The following is a 14,109-nucleotide window of genomic DNA, read 5'->3' on the forward strand; positions in this document are numbered from 1 at the left end:
CAAAGACATAAATGAAAAACAGCAAGATGGGAAAAAATGAGACCGTAGGAGTTTTGATTTTGGCTTTTTCTTTAAGAATTTGGTCACTTGGAATATTTTTGAAATAGTAGAAAGAAACAGAAGCAAATACAGCATGTGGGTGACTTTCTTAAAAATGCCTCTTTGTCAGTGGTCTGACAGTGCGCACTGTACAAAACGTAGCTGTAACTGGATGCCTTGGCCGAAGTGTTTTCTTTCAAATGACCATTTAATAAAATAATGCATTATTTCTATTGCTATTGTTTGGAAACCTGAAATACTGGTTGAAAGTTATTTCCCTCTGAGCAGTTTCAGTGCGTAATATGGGTGATGCATGTATTGTTCTTTGCATTTTTCAAGGAGACTAATACTCATTTTTTACCTTTTCAGACAGAGGAGACGAAATATGTTAATGGGAAATTTTCCAGTAAAATTGTAATTGCTCCTGAGGAAAATGTGACTTTAACTTGCATTGCAGAAAATCAGCTAGAAAGGACTGTGACCTCCCTGAATGTCTCTGCTAGTGAGTGCCTTCTAAAGCCCATTTTCTTAAAAGTTATAGTCTTATATAAAGCATCCGATACACTTCACACTCATATGAAGAGTAGTCTGCATAGTAACGTTGATACTAAGATATTTAACCTTTTTTTATCTTAAGTTAAGCAACTGTAAATCCATTCTGGATCAGAATACATAAAATTTATTTATAGCTTTCTGGGTGATGTCACTTAGTCTTCATGGCTTTCTTGGTTAGCTAGCTCATGTATGCTTTATATTGTTTACAGAAGTAAATAATATTACAGAGTAACATTACAGCATAATAGTACAAAACCATTGCAAAATAATACATTCTTTACGAGGCAAAAGTCTTTATTTATTACTAAATTAACATTATTTTTCAGCCTCAAGATTCCCATTGATTATCACTGGTAGGACTTGTCTCAGGACAGAAATGAGCCATACTGGGCTTTAATTGGATGTTGCTTTTCAATGATGAAAGGTGGTGAGAAACTACGATTTGTGGAAGGGTAGCACAGGAATACTCAGTCAGAAACATTTCTGAGAGTATTATTACAGGCTTTGAATAGGAACCTTCAACTGGATATATTATAGTTACAAAGGAAAGACTTCTGCTTAAAGATAAGGTTAATTGCCTTGTTGCGATTAAAGGTGATGTTCAGGTATAACACGTTTTGTCTTTAATTTTAACGTTTTTCATTTCAGTAAGTATTCCAGAATACGATGAGCCAGAGGATAGAAACGGTATGTATGGTTTTCTGTCTCCATAACCCTTGCTGTTGATTGTCTCAGTTCAAGACCTCTGTAGTGTCACTGAACAATTGCCACAGTCCCTCAAAGCGGGACTTAATTTGAAGTAGCTGGTGCCACGATTGAGTAAGAATGTGATCTTCTTGAAGCTTTAAATGTGTTTTTAAGGACAATGCCTCCCTTTTATTTTTTAAAAATTTTGACTTTCTGACTCTTTTCTTGTTTCTGATAGAAATTTTTTAGAAATGTTTTAATGCTTTACTTTATCATAGGTCACCTCATTAACTTTTCTTCTTTGCTTCAGATGACAATAGCGAAAAGGTTAATGACCAGGCAAAGCTAATAGTGGGGATTGTGGTTGGTCTTCTGCTGGCTGCTCTGGTTGCAGGCGTGGTCTACTGGCTCTATGTGAAGAAATCAAAGTAAGCATTTATGTAAAACTTGACACTAAATGGAAAAAAATATTAATAATAAGCAGAAATGTATGTTCACCTGTTTTTCTTCATGCAGCATTCCCGTAGTTTGAGTGGGGAAAGGTTGTTGCAGTAGGGGCATTTGATAGAGAAAGGAAACTTGGTACCTCTGGTGGGCTTGTCCTCATGCTTAACAGGACACATCTCCTGGAAGTGGGCTTCCAAGGCTTCATAGATCATCACCTGTCATGAGGTTCTCCTCCCTGACAGCTAAGCCTGTGCTGATTCTTGCATTTAAATATAGCACCTGCTACTTCATTGTGGGGCGTTAGGTCTGTGTGGCTTTACTAGAAACTGCCTTCGTTTAGGGTAGCTCGTGTGCTGTAAACATGGAATAAATTGCAGAATAAGTCAACTATCTCAGGGAGAAGAGAGATCCTTAATTCATTTGTTCATACATGCTTTGAGATCTCTGAAGTGAAATTGATAAAGGTAGTCCTGGGCTGCTGCAAACCCTAGGAGCTATCATCCCGATTGGCATGTTTTAGCCACACCAGGCGTAGAATGGGGTTTGCCAGTGAGAGCTGCTTGCTTTCAAGTTTCTTTATTGTCACACAGGCTCACTTTAGAAAAGAAACTGGATGATCTCAAAAGGAAAGCATGATTTCCCATCCTTTTAGAGGTGTCCATGACTGTATGCCATGTGGCCTTATCCTCACACATTTGTCTCCAGGGAGAACTGAGGGCAGGCTTCTCTCTTAGGGGTTCCTTACAGCTGCTTCGTGACAGGGAAGATTAAGGTAGTCACACGTAACATGCACAAATCAATACAGGTACAGAAGCAATCTTAAAGTTCAGTTGTTCTTTCTGTGACCTTTCATTAAAATTAGATCAAATGAGACTAAAATATACCAGTGGGATTTTACTATGAACAAAACGTGTTTCATTGATGTGAAAGTACAACAAGGAATCCTCCATCTGTTTCAAAATACTCTTTTTGGGTAATACATAAGGATTTTACTACAGCCATAACTGAGCAGGTTTTGGAAGTTTTTCAAAGAAAGAATTGCTATAAATTACCCAAGCACAGAATCACATTAAGATATTACGTGGGAAAAAGAAAATACTTTTTGCAAAGCTTATGCTTCTTTTGGTAGAAATTAAAAAGTAATAATAATGTTAAGCTCCTCCCACACTTTGCTACTAGCATAGTAAGTAATGTCTAGAATAATTTTCTTTTGTCTTTCCTTTTTAAATATGAGAATGTGGAATCATGAAACTCATTCATTGGTTTGGGTTTGGGGTTTTTTTGGAAGAGGTGGTTTGGGTATTAGACGGACAGAGAAGGTAACGTATCCTTTCTTGTACCGTTGTGTAGCGTGGGGAGAACTAGCAAGAATCGTAGGACGTAGCATGTCCTTTGCTGAGATGAGTTCATGACTTAAGGTAACGTTTTCAGCTTCAAAGATAGGACAAAGCATATTCTAAACAGGCAACACTTCTTTTCCTCATGCTCAGCCTCTCTTCTACAAGTTTAGAGTAAAAATTAGAGCTAGAATTGATTAGGTTCACTGGGAACAAAATGAAAATCCCTTTATAGTTAAATAGCCTCCATATTTGACACATGGTTGCTGGTCTCTGAATTGATGCATCATTCCTTGACAATCCTCTGTTCTCAGTATATGTATGAGTTGATCCGTTGTTACCCTCCCTGCTGCCTGCATGCCATACTTGCAAGAGCAAGCAGAGCGTCAGTGCCTATTCTGACAAAAGTTTTCATTACAAATTAGAGCCTAGAAATCAACGTGGACCTTGCAAAAAGGACCTCGCACCTTTAGACACAACCCCTGTCCAATCACAACATCCCCCTACAGGCCACCAGTTAGTAGTTATTTTTTGAACCCACCCTTGAACGGTAACTCACCTCATCTCTATCCCCAAAGTGACGCCAAAGGAAAGTCTGAGAAGGCAGCAGCACAGAGCTTTCCAGGTCTGCCGAGGCAAGAAAATCATTACTTTTTTTTCATTGTTGGTGTTGTGGTTTGTATAATCTTCTATTGTCTTGTCATCCACACTAAGTAGGAATTATACTTGTAGCCTTGGAATATATTCACAGTAAATCACTTACATAGTTATTCACTGCCTCAGCTCCACTTGATGCAAAAGCTGATTATTGCCACATATTCTTTTCACTATGAATATTACCCCATAAATCAGAGACTCATCTGTATTCCACATCCTGCAGCCAGCCCCCTCAAGTAAAGAGTTGTGGCTGCCTACCCCAGCATGCCATGTTTCTCCTTCATCTGAGCAGAAGGCCAAAGACTGGTTTTCTACAGATTTCTCCTTTTTCCAAACAGGGTATTTAAAATTAATTTGCACCGAGCAGAATATAACTTAGCACTTCAGAATCTTCTTAAATTTTTGCTTCAGACCTCAGCTGAGTGATTCTAGGCCACCTGTCTTCAGTAAATCTGTCATATAGGAAATTTTCACCTTGCCAGAAACAGCTGAGAGTACAGCAGAAATTAAAGGTTTAGAAAGAAAATAACGCACCCAGCACCCTTTATCTCCCGTTCTCTAGGCATTGAAGCTTTGTAGGTATATTAGACCTTCATCCCATTTTTTCTCCTTGGGTTTGGAGGTGCATAGATCTTGAGTCACGTGAGGCTAGATCAGGGTTAAAGTGGTTTAAAATGCAGTGAAGGAAAATTCAGCTGGGCAAATGGAGGCGCAGCAGCAGTCTTAAAGATTATTCATACTCAGAGCACACCAAACTCTTGAAATTCTTCTTGGGTCACGGTAATCAAGAATGTTGCTAGTATCTCTGAAACTGAACACTTGAAGCATAACAATTCTGCTTTTCTGATGCTTTATGGGAAATAAGCATACGAATCCAAACATGGCAGGCCAGGTGTGTGGGACACTTGCTGCATGTTTTGAACAAGACTCAGCATTTGTGTTGGTTTTTGTGCAGTTCCCTTCCAGAGAAAAGGCAAAGTTACAGACATCTCTGAAAGTGTCAGTTCAGGTCCCAGATCTGCTATGGAAGTGGCACAAATTAAAAAATGATCACTCAACTCAATCGTCGTTTCTCGATGACTGGAATCTTTTTCTAATATCTCTGCCTTTTTTCCTTCTGATGGATACTTGAGAACAATTGAAGGACGTGGAAGGCAAGATTTGGGTGAATGGAACGAGGTTGCAGATAGTCCAGATTTGGATGCATAAAACCATTAGTTCCTAGAAAATCTTTTGCAACAGCGCATTTGAGTGTCTAACGTGCCTTTCAAACGTAATGCAAGCTTTAATGGCATCCATGGCTCAGGCTTCAGCACTCAGAGCTGCACTGATGTGTATTTTCTTTCCCATCATTATGGCAAGCTTGGGTAACAAGGGCAACGAGCACTGCAGATTTTCTCCCTTGAACAGTGTTCAAGAGGGTGAGGCCTAGGCTGGTGAGATTGAAAGAAATCAGGAATTAAAGCCCAACAATTTCTGGGTCATCCATGTACAGCTTGTATTTACTGTACAGCAGGCAAAACACTCAGATGGAAAATGGTGTCTTGTATTAAAAACAACGCTACCAACAGTATCACAACTGAATCTATGACAATAACAGCCCCTCAGCACACATGCACATACTCTAAAGAAAACTAAAAACCTCACTGGGGCAGTGCTTACAGAGAGGTTTTGATTAGGATTCCCTGAGGATAATTATTTTCCTGAAGAGCAAGCATAAATAAATGTAAAATATGAGTCATAATTTTAGAAAGAGTTCAGAATGATCCATGTTTTACAAATGAATTATTATTATAAAAAAAACAAAGCAACCAACAGTTGAGGGACAAAAGTAAACTCGTATCCATACAGCCAGCTTCTCCCTCTTCAGAACAAGGTGGCCAGAGCGTGCTAAGGGCCGGCCTTTGTGGAGCTGGAGATAATGTTGAAGCGTGTGAGATGGCCTGGGCAAAGTGTGGGCTCTTTAGCCCTTTTGGGCAAATCCTGGGGAATGTCTCTGCCCAGTCGGACCACGCTGCCCAGTTGCTCAGATATCATCGAGAAGTCACTCCTGAATTGCAAATAGAGTTAACACACCAAAAAACAGCAAGGAACAATTGTTGCTGAGCATTAAGCTGGCAAAGGACCCTTTGTCCTGTGCCTCAAGTCACCTCAGGAAGGAATGGAAATCATGTTCTGAGCTATTTCTCTGCTACAAAGGCCATCCCTGTCAGACGCCGAGGGCTGGTGCCGTGCCAGGGTCGGTGGTTCCCTGGCTGCTGGCAGCGCTTTACCAGCAGGTCACACCGCTGCAGCTCACTGCAAAACTGCTCTTTTGTCTCTTAATGACACTAGTTAGAGAGCACTAAAATAGGCAGCAGTATGGCTGTGCTGAGGAGGTGGTGAACCTGCCCAGGTATCAGTACTTGGGGAACAAAACAAAACAAAAAAAAGCAAAACAAAAAGAAAAATTCCAGCAAGATCACTGAACCACCAGAATTAAGCTGCTGTATTTCAGTCTCAGGCACGGAGAATCTAAATCCATCTGCTTGTCAGACGTGAGGAACGGCTGCTGCTCTCATTTCGAGCAAGCGATATATACCATCCTCTGAAAGAGCGAGCGCTGGATCGCCTGCCTCCTTCAAAGTCACGGTGCTGCCTTTTAAATCTCCCGTTTTCACCCATTCTGGCTTTAGGAAGCCAGAGGTGACATTTAGTGAGGGGAAGAGTTTCACCGAAGGCAGAACTGAAACAGCACACTACAACTGCAGCCTGCTGGCGCCGCAGGGCCTCCTTCGGCCATGGAGCTGCCTCAGCCATGGAACAAAGGCCAGCGCCGCCGGTGACAGCGCCCTGCCTGGCAAGCGCCAGCTCACGTGGGACTCAGGCTGCTTGGGGCACTCTAAAACTCTTTGTAAGAGACCAGAAAAGGATCGTGGGGCCATGCCAGTGGTCTATCAGCCCGCTCTGCTGTCTCCAGAAGCAGGCGTGAGCGGTTACGTGGGGCAGACGTGTGCCGTGCTGCTTTCTCACCTCTGGCTCAGCTAACTGCCCGAGTCCTGGTTCTCTCAGCCTTTCATCTCTTTCCCTACTGCCTCCAATTCTGTAAGACTTATTTATGGAACAGACTCATTACCCACATGATGAGCCAAATGTTGTGCTCTACTTAAACCTATTTCTTTTTTTTTTTTTTACATTTTTTTATTTTTTAAGGTATTTATTTGTTTGGGGCAGTTGCTTCTTTTTTTTACTAGGATTAAAGAGATTTGCAAAAGGTTATGAAGATCACAGGTCAATCTCTACCAAAGCATTGGATTTTCTTCTTCATTGCATCTCATATCCTTTGCTTCTATGCACATCACGTGTTTCAGGTTTTGATTACCAGAAGAAAAAGAGAAGGTTACTGTACAATAGAAATTTACCCCTGTCGAACAAGTTACTTCGTGATACAATCTCAGCATTTTCAAAATGAAATTTACCTGCTGTAAGCAAGAGATCAGCTCTTTGCAGTTAGTGGGTTTTCAGCACAGGTGTCGCCCCATCAGCCACACAGAGGTGACAGAGGCAGTCTAAACCCGACAGTAAATGCAGCTTTGAAGCATTAAAACTTACGAGCCATCAGGAAATGACCTCCTCTAACGCCAGAAGGGTTTTGGAATGGTCCCGTCCAGTGCAATCCATGGGTTGTGGGGCCCATGGTCCCACCCTCAGCCTCCAGCGCAGAGATTCAGCAGGGCTGCAAGGGGCGGCGGGTGCCGTGGCACCCCCTCGGGAGCTCCCCTGACACAAGGGCTAAGCTGTACTCTCTTACCCGAGCCGCTCAGGGCTGCCTCAGCCCCGGGCAACAGGCGGTGCTCCGCCGCTGCCAGGGCCTTTGCTCAGATGGAGGATGCGCACAGCACAACACTCCACTAGGAAAAATCCAGGTCGGGTGTTTGGGGAGGTACGTACCTGCATGGTGTCAGCGTGACATGTCACACTATCTCGCTAACCTGTGTCCTCGTTGTATTTTGCAAGTCAGCGTCACTGCGGGTCTTTACCCTGAAGCAAGGGTGAGCATATGCATGGATCTGTCACAACAGACGTTCCTTTTCTGTAGGGGAAACAAATTATCCATGGAGAAAACGCGTCTATGATAATCTGCTTTGACACAAGGGATTTACTTTGTCCCACTCAAACACATTTGCCCATTTACATTTTAAAAATTGCGGCCTTCAAAATGTTATCGCAGCGCTGCAGGAATCTTTCACCTTGGCAGACAGCAAGGCTTCTCGCACGTTAAATGAACGGCGTAGTGACTTTATTGTGCTAAGCTAAACTAAGCACTTAACTCATTAATTCATCTCTACTACTTGCATTAAGGTAGACGTACTATTTTAAATGAGGCATACCTCTATTTCCCCGCCCCGCGTCGCCCCCCCCCCCCCCCCCCCCCCCCCCCCCCCCCCCCCCCCCACATTTACACAATTTCTTCTTTACCCAAAGCCTGTCAGTCATAGCCAGCACAAATCTGAAGCAGAGTGGGGTTGGGGTTTTTTTGGTGTTGCCAGAATTTTCATTAATTTCTTTGCATTTAAAGAGCTTCCCTTTGGCACGGGCTCTGAGACTCAATTACTACAAGCACACAAAAGGTTGCCATGTACGTGGAGACACTTTAGCCACACCTGTAGCATTTTAGCATGCCTTAAAGCAAACTCTTGTTTTTTGAAACAAGCTGCACAATTTGTCAAGAAACATCGATCTGCACAACTGGTTTAACCTTACTAGGTGTCCACTAGCCCAGAATAATTCCGAATTCCTCAAGAGGTAAATCAAATGTACGTAGCCCTACTGCAATGCGCGCTGCGGTACTCACGCCAGTGGGGGAACTGGTGCTGTTGGCCTGTTCACAGACATATGCAAACCTATTGCTCCACTCCCAACAGGGCTGTAAGGGTTTTCTGTCTTTCTGAGAGGGGAGGAGATGGTGTCGTTAATGTGAGGCCGGAACAAATGGCTGTAGATGTGCAAAAATGACCTTATTTTTTTCATTATAGGACAGCATCAAAACATGTAGACAAAGATCTTGGAAATATAGAAGAAAACAAAAAACTAGAAGAAAACAATCATAAATCTGAAACTTAAGAGAAAATGTGTCAGTTGTCATTCCAGGTGAGTGTTTCATATTGCAGCATGTAACATCCCTTTGTCCACCGCTTCCCTCTGGTGCTGGCAGTGCTAGCCCCGAGTCTGTTGCTCACCTTCCAGGGGGCAGGCAGTGGGATGATTTTGAGAGCTGCAATATTAGGACAGGCAGGCTCAAGTCCCTGGCCAGTTAAGAATTCGTACCTGCATATGCACATATTAAAAAAGCCTGACATTTAGACATAACTTAGCACTTGGCTGTATTTTTATCCATGTACTTGGGGAAATGAATATACCAATTTGTATAATATATCACTGTGGTGTATGTGTGCATGTATGTATGTATATGAAGAGTAAGTTTAGGTGTAGTTTAGAAGGTTTTGAGCTATGACTTGCAATGTTCACACAAACCTTCTTCCCTTACTGAAAGCAACAGTTTCCAAGTCCTTGGTCAGCTTTATTCATTGCTGCATGGAACCTTCCTTAGAATAAAATCATTCTTATACTCAAGATTTCACATACTTACACTATTATTGAATATATCCTGGAAAGAGACACTGTATTTGAAGCTAGTAACCGGTATGAAAGTTTCCCCGACTGCTACCTCGTATAAAATACACAGCATCCTATTCGCTGGCTGGAGGCGGAAGTCCTGTGAGGCACCAGAGGAGCCGTACAAAGCACCAAGAGCACCACCCGGTGTTCACACAGACTTGCACCACTGCCGTGTCTCCCCTTAGCACCCAAAGTAGGGCTGAGCCCATTTCTCTGCCCAACGAAGGCCATTTTACAGCAACGCTGTGGTAGCACAAGAGCATGAAATCCAGCCAACCGTACAGGGGTGTCTTGCGTTGGCCATCAGCTGTTCCTAAAACCGAGAGGAGCGCGTGTTCCGCGGAGCTGCGCTGGGGGTTCCTCCGGAGGGAAGCCGCAGGCAGACCTGACTTTCAGTGATCTCAAATAAATAGCATTGCTACCTACTTGAGGCAGCAGGGGTCTAAGGCATATAGTGGAATTATGACATTCCATATTTAGATTAAAAAGTTTCTAATAGAAATGAAGACAGCTGTCCTTATTAATAATTTCAATATGTTAGTGTTGTCTTGAGATTTTGAAGTACAAGGCACCATTTTTGCACTGGATATTCAGAAGTCACTGAATTATTTAGAGGGATAGTATTATATATGAAGAGATGCCGCATTGCTGTATGCCATTTGATAGCACTATCACTGTTTTACCAGTTTGGAAAATGCAGTTGGGAATATCAAAATTATACCCTCTGTATGATTTCAAAGTGGAAAATAAGTAAATTTAGGTTTTGAAAAAGTTGCAGGGTAAATACCTAGCATTTCTACTCTGATTCTATGGGAAAGTTATGTAATATTTTTGGTTGGGGCTTGTTTTGTGTGGGGTTTTTCCTGGACCTGGTACCTTCTGCAACATTGCAGCATTGGGTTGATGAGATGGAGCTGAAGTTAGCGGGGGGTATTTACGGGCCACAGGAGTTCAAATAACACCGTGTGCCCCCAGTGCAATCTTTTACTCTAATTACTTTATTTCTTCAGATCAGCAGCTCTACATAAATGAAATGGACATAAATCCATTCCTTACCAGATAAGCTTACTGGGTTTACCGGGAACAATATTGCCACGGCTGTTCTTACGAAAGAAAGCATTCTCACTGTGGCAGGGCAGCACAGAGTACTGTTGGGGTAGCTGCTGGAAGGTTAGACACCAAGTACTTCTGTTGGGCAACGTATTTTAAAATGTTTTAACTGGCTTTATCTTTCCTGTTTTCAGAGAATACATATAGACCAACTGAAGCATGAACGTGGATTGTATTTAAACATATACAAAGAAGTGACAGCTATTCATGGTTCAAGTATTAAACAGATCATACTACCAAGTTTTCAAAGGATTTTAGACACAGTTATCTCAAGCTGAAAAAAAAACAAACACCACCACAAACTAATTTTGGCAACAGCCATGATAATAGGTCACCATGTTGTGTTCTGTTTGAAATATTTTTTTGTAAATGTCTGCACTGAAGATTTCTTTTTGTTTGCCTTTATGTAAATTTTTTACGTAGCTATTTTTATACACTGTAAGGCTTTGTTCTGGGAGTTGCTGTTAATCTGATGTATAGTGTAATGGTTTTATTTCCATTGTTTTTATGACACCCTTTGAGCAGGTACATGTCTAATTCTGATTGTTATCAGTGAAGCCTCTGCTTTGTAGCAAGTACCTAGAGTGTGAGATTGTCTTAAAGGAAAACGTCAAACTCCCTTTTTCCTCCTTTGATATCACAGTAAAGAGAAAGCGTGACAGCTGTGACAGAAATAAACTAAATTGTTAACAAAAGCGAACATTTTAAAAACCATGCAAAGCGCAACAGCCAGAGAGGGACTCAAGAGTTTCCAGGAAGAAGTCTGGCTATTGAGCAAGGAACACAATGAGAAATTCCTAGCCTACCTGCAGAGGTGGCTGATAATCCTCTTCTTCTAAAGCAAGACACACATTTCATTATCGGCTGTCTTTCATGTTAGAATTAGGATAAGGAACTGGAATTCTGGATTAATTTTAACTCCTTTATGTTATCCGCTGCCTTAAAGTACTGTACCTTTTCTTCATTTCAAAAAGATATCAGTCAGAATTGGAAACTTTTTTTAAAAAGTGGTCATATCAAAGCTGCATTTTTTTTTCCACAAAAATAGAATATATATATATTTTTTGTGTGTTTTTGTTAACTATGCTACAGATATTGAATGCACCTTGAGATAATTTTAGTGTTTTTAACTGGTACCTAATTTATCAAACAGTACATATAATTGTAACAATGAAATGTCTATGTATCTTTAGTTACATTCAAGTTTGTAACTTTATAAACATGTTTTATGCTTGAGGGAATTTTTAGAATGGTACTGATAAGGAAACGTTTTAGGGTAAATGGCCAACAGAAGGTTGTACTTAGGGGAGAGAAGTTGCATCTTACGCGGAAGGTTAGTTTCGGGAAGAAGGTAGCAGGCGGCTTTGAGGGAGAGGGACGGTAGAGCAAGCAGAACATCAGGTTTCCATTTACAAATATCCAGGGAAAAAGTAAGTTTTTATAGACCGGTAGGCAAAAATAAATAAATAAATAAATAAATAAATAAAAAGAAGAAAAAGATGGACGTTAGGAAATGTATTTTGCCACTTTTGCATTATTTAGGGGGAAGAAAACACTGTTACTTGTAAATTTGTAAAATGTTAAATGTCTGGGCAGTAGTGACTGATGTCTTAATAAAAGCTTCCTGTAGTGCATTGGCATGGATTAAATACATAAGATGTCCTATAAACTCTATGCTGTATAAAATATTTGAGGGAAATCCTGTTACATGCCTCTAAACTTTGATTTGTTACTGGTTTATTTGGCAAAAAGGAAAAAAAAATAATTATAATCTTGGTCAATATTTAAACCAAAGTAAAATGGGGGGAAAAAAACCAAAGTAATTTGTTTTGCATGGCTAAGCCATTCTGTTATCTCTGTAAATATTGTGATTTTTTTCTTTTTAGAATTTTGTTAAAAAAATTCTAAAATTTTTAAACACCTGTTTTTCCAAAATAAAACGTGAACACACAAAAGAGTTACTTTATATACAAATATATCTTTTTCTTTTAGTGCGAGAACACTGCCAAGTGATACACGTTTTTAAAAAAAAAACACACAAAAAACCCAAACTGCAGTGGGCACGACTCTAAACAGGCAAAGTTGTAACAGAGTCCTGCGCAGGAGCGTGCAAACATCACCTGTCTTTGTTTGTAACACTACAGATAGTTCTTAAATACAGAGAGAAAACCTCCCAGGATCATAAGGGAAAGCATAGGGAAGGGCTGCAAATTTTCATACCACTGTCTGGGGAATACAGGGGAGAGGAGGAGAAATATGAAAAAAAAAAAGAAAAAAAAGAAAGTCCTTCAACTTCCACAGCTACGAAAAAGGAATAAACCCAGCTCCTCGCCTTTTGGGATTCTGCTAGATCTCCTATGCACTTTAAATCGTCAGTCCTAGGAGCTGGCTTTTTCACTGCTCCGAGTTCACGATAGGCACGTTTCAAGAACCAAGAGCGCAAAAGAATTAATGTTTCTATCCATGCCTAAACAACAATAAAACCGAAGTATGTCTTCACTCGCTTGTCTGAAATCTCAGTTTGCAAGAGCATGTGTGAGCAGGAGGGAGGGCACGTACCTACCGCTGGTGCAGCTCCGTGGGGGTGGGTGGAGGGTAGGGGCTGTCTCCTGCGCCGGGGGCTCAGGACCTGGGGAGCACAAGCACTCGGAGCAAAGCACGTGCCCAGCAGGCACGTGAAGCCTTCCAGGAGTTCCTCATGCAGGTGTCTCCTTGCGACCTGGTTAACAAAACAATTTGGCAATGAATCTGGGGGGGGGGGGGGGGGCTGTTCAAATCTGACTGTGTATGCCACCCCAGAGCTCAACTGCAGTTTAATACACATGGGAAGAAAACAATAATAATAAAAAATCATCTCTGCTGACAAATGGGTTAAAAGCCCAGCAAGGCGGAGTAGGAGAGAGCTGATGCTCTCGTTTGAAGGTTGGGAAATATAGTTTGCGGTGTTAGTTCATGGCTGTACAGGAACCTGCCGCCCAGCTCGGAACAAACCGATGCGTTTGCCTGCCTGCTGCAAAGGCATCATCGTGCCCAAATTCCCCCAGGCTGCCCAGGCAGCTCTGTAAGTCCCCAGCACCATCACCGGGCGCACAGCTGCGCTGCAGTGGCTGTGAGCCACGACTCACACGTGCACGGAAACACGGTAATGGCCAGGCTTTCTGAAATTAAAAAAAATAAGTTCTTGGGGTCAACACAACAAAAGGCAAAGCACCAGGGGCACTTTGTACTGGTGCTGAGTCCTAGCAAACAGCCTCTGTTCTAGGGTTTTACAGCGCTGCCGGGGTTGGCAGCTATCAAAGCCCTAATGGTGTGCAGTGCTCAGCAGCCTGCTTGCCAGTAGTACCTACAACCCACACCTGTACGTTACTCATAGCTTGCCAACACCAACCCGGCACTACAGATGGTTTAGGCAGTACATTACACCTTTTCCTGGACAGAGAGTTTTCGTTCTGTCATGTTCGAAAATGCATATAGAAATAAGTAACTCAAAATTCTATATTGATTATTACTTGAACATGATGAGATATTAACATGACTTGTATCCATATGGGTACCAGCCCATAGAGACAGGCAAAGAATGAATAAATGTAAATTTGTGGGTTTTTTTTAAATATAAATT

At 41.6% G+C, this 14,109-nt stretch overlaps 1 protein-coding gene across 2 annotated transcripts in view; it reads left to right on the forward strand.

Moving 5' to 3' along the window:
• ALCAM (activated leukocyte cell adhesion molecule) overlaps positions 1-12,989 on the forward strand; it is a 124,587-nt gene extending 111,598 nt beyond the window's left edge. For both annotated transcript variants that reach the window (XM_055802390.1, XM_055802391.1), the window contains exons 12-16: positions 413-541; positions 1,243-1,281; positions 1,592-1,709; positions 8,738-8,852; positions 10,625-12,989. In XM_055802390.1, the coding sequence (XP_055658365.1) occupies positions 413-541; positions 1,243-1,281; positions 1,592-1,709; positions 8,738-8,825 (374 nt within the window). In that variant the 3' untranslated portion in view covers positions 8,826-8,852; positions 10,625-12,989. The remainder of the gene's footprint in view (positions 1-412; positions 542-1,242; positions 1,282-1,591; positions 1,710-8,737; positions 8,853-10,624) is intronic.
• The last annotated feature ends 1,120 nt before the right edge of the window (positions 12,990-14,109 follow it).

Source organism: Falco peregrinus, chromosome 4, assembly GCF_023634155.1.
Source record: "Falco peregrinus isolate bFalPer1 chromosome 4, bFalPer1.pri, whole genome shotgun sequence".
NCBI classification, from domain to species: Eukaryota; Metazoa; Chordata; class Aves; order Falconiformes; family Falconidae; genus Falco; species Falco peregrinus.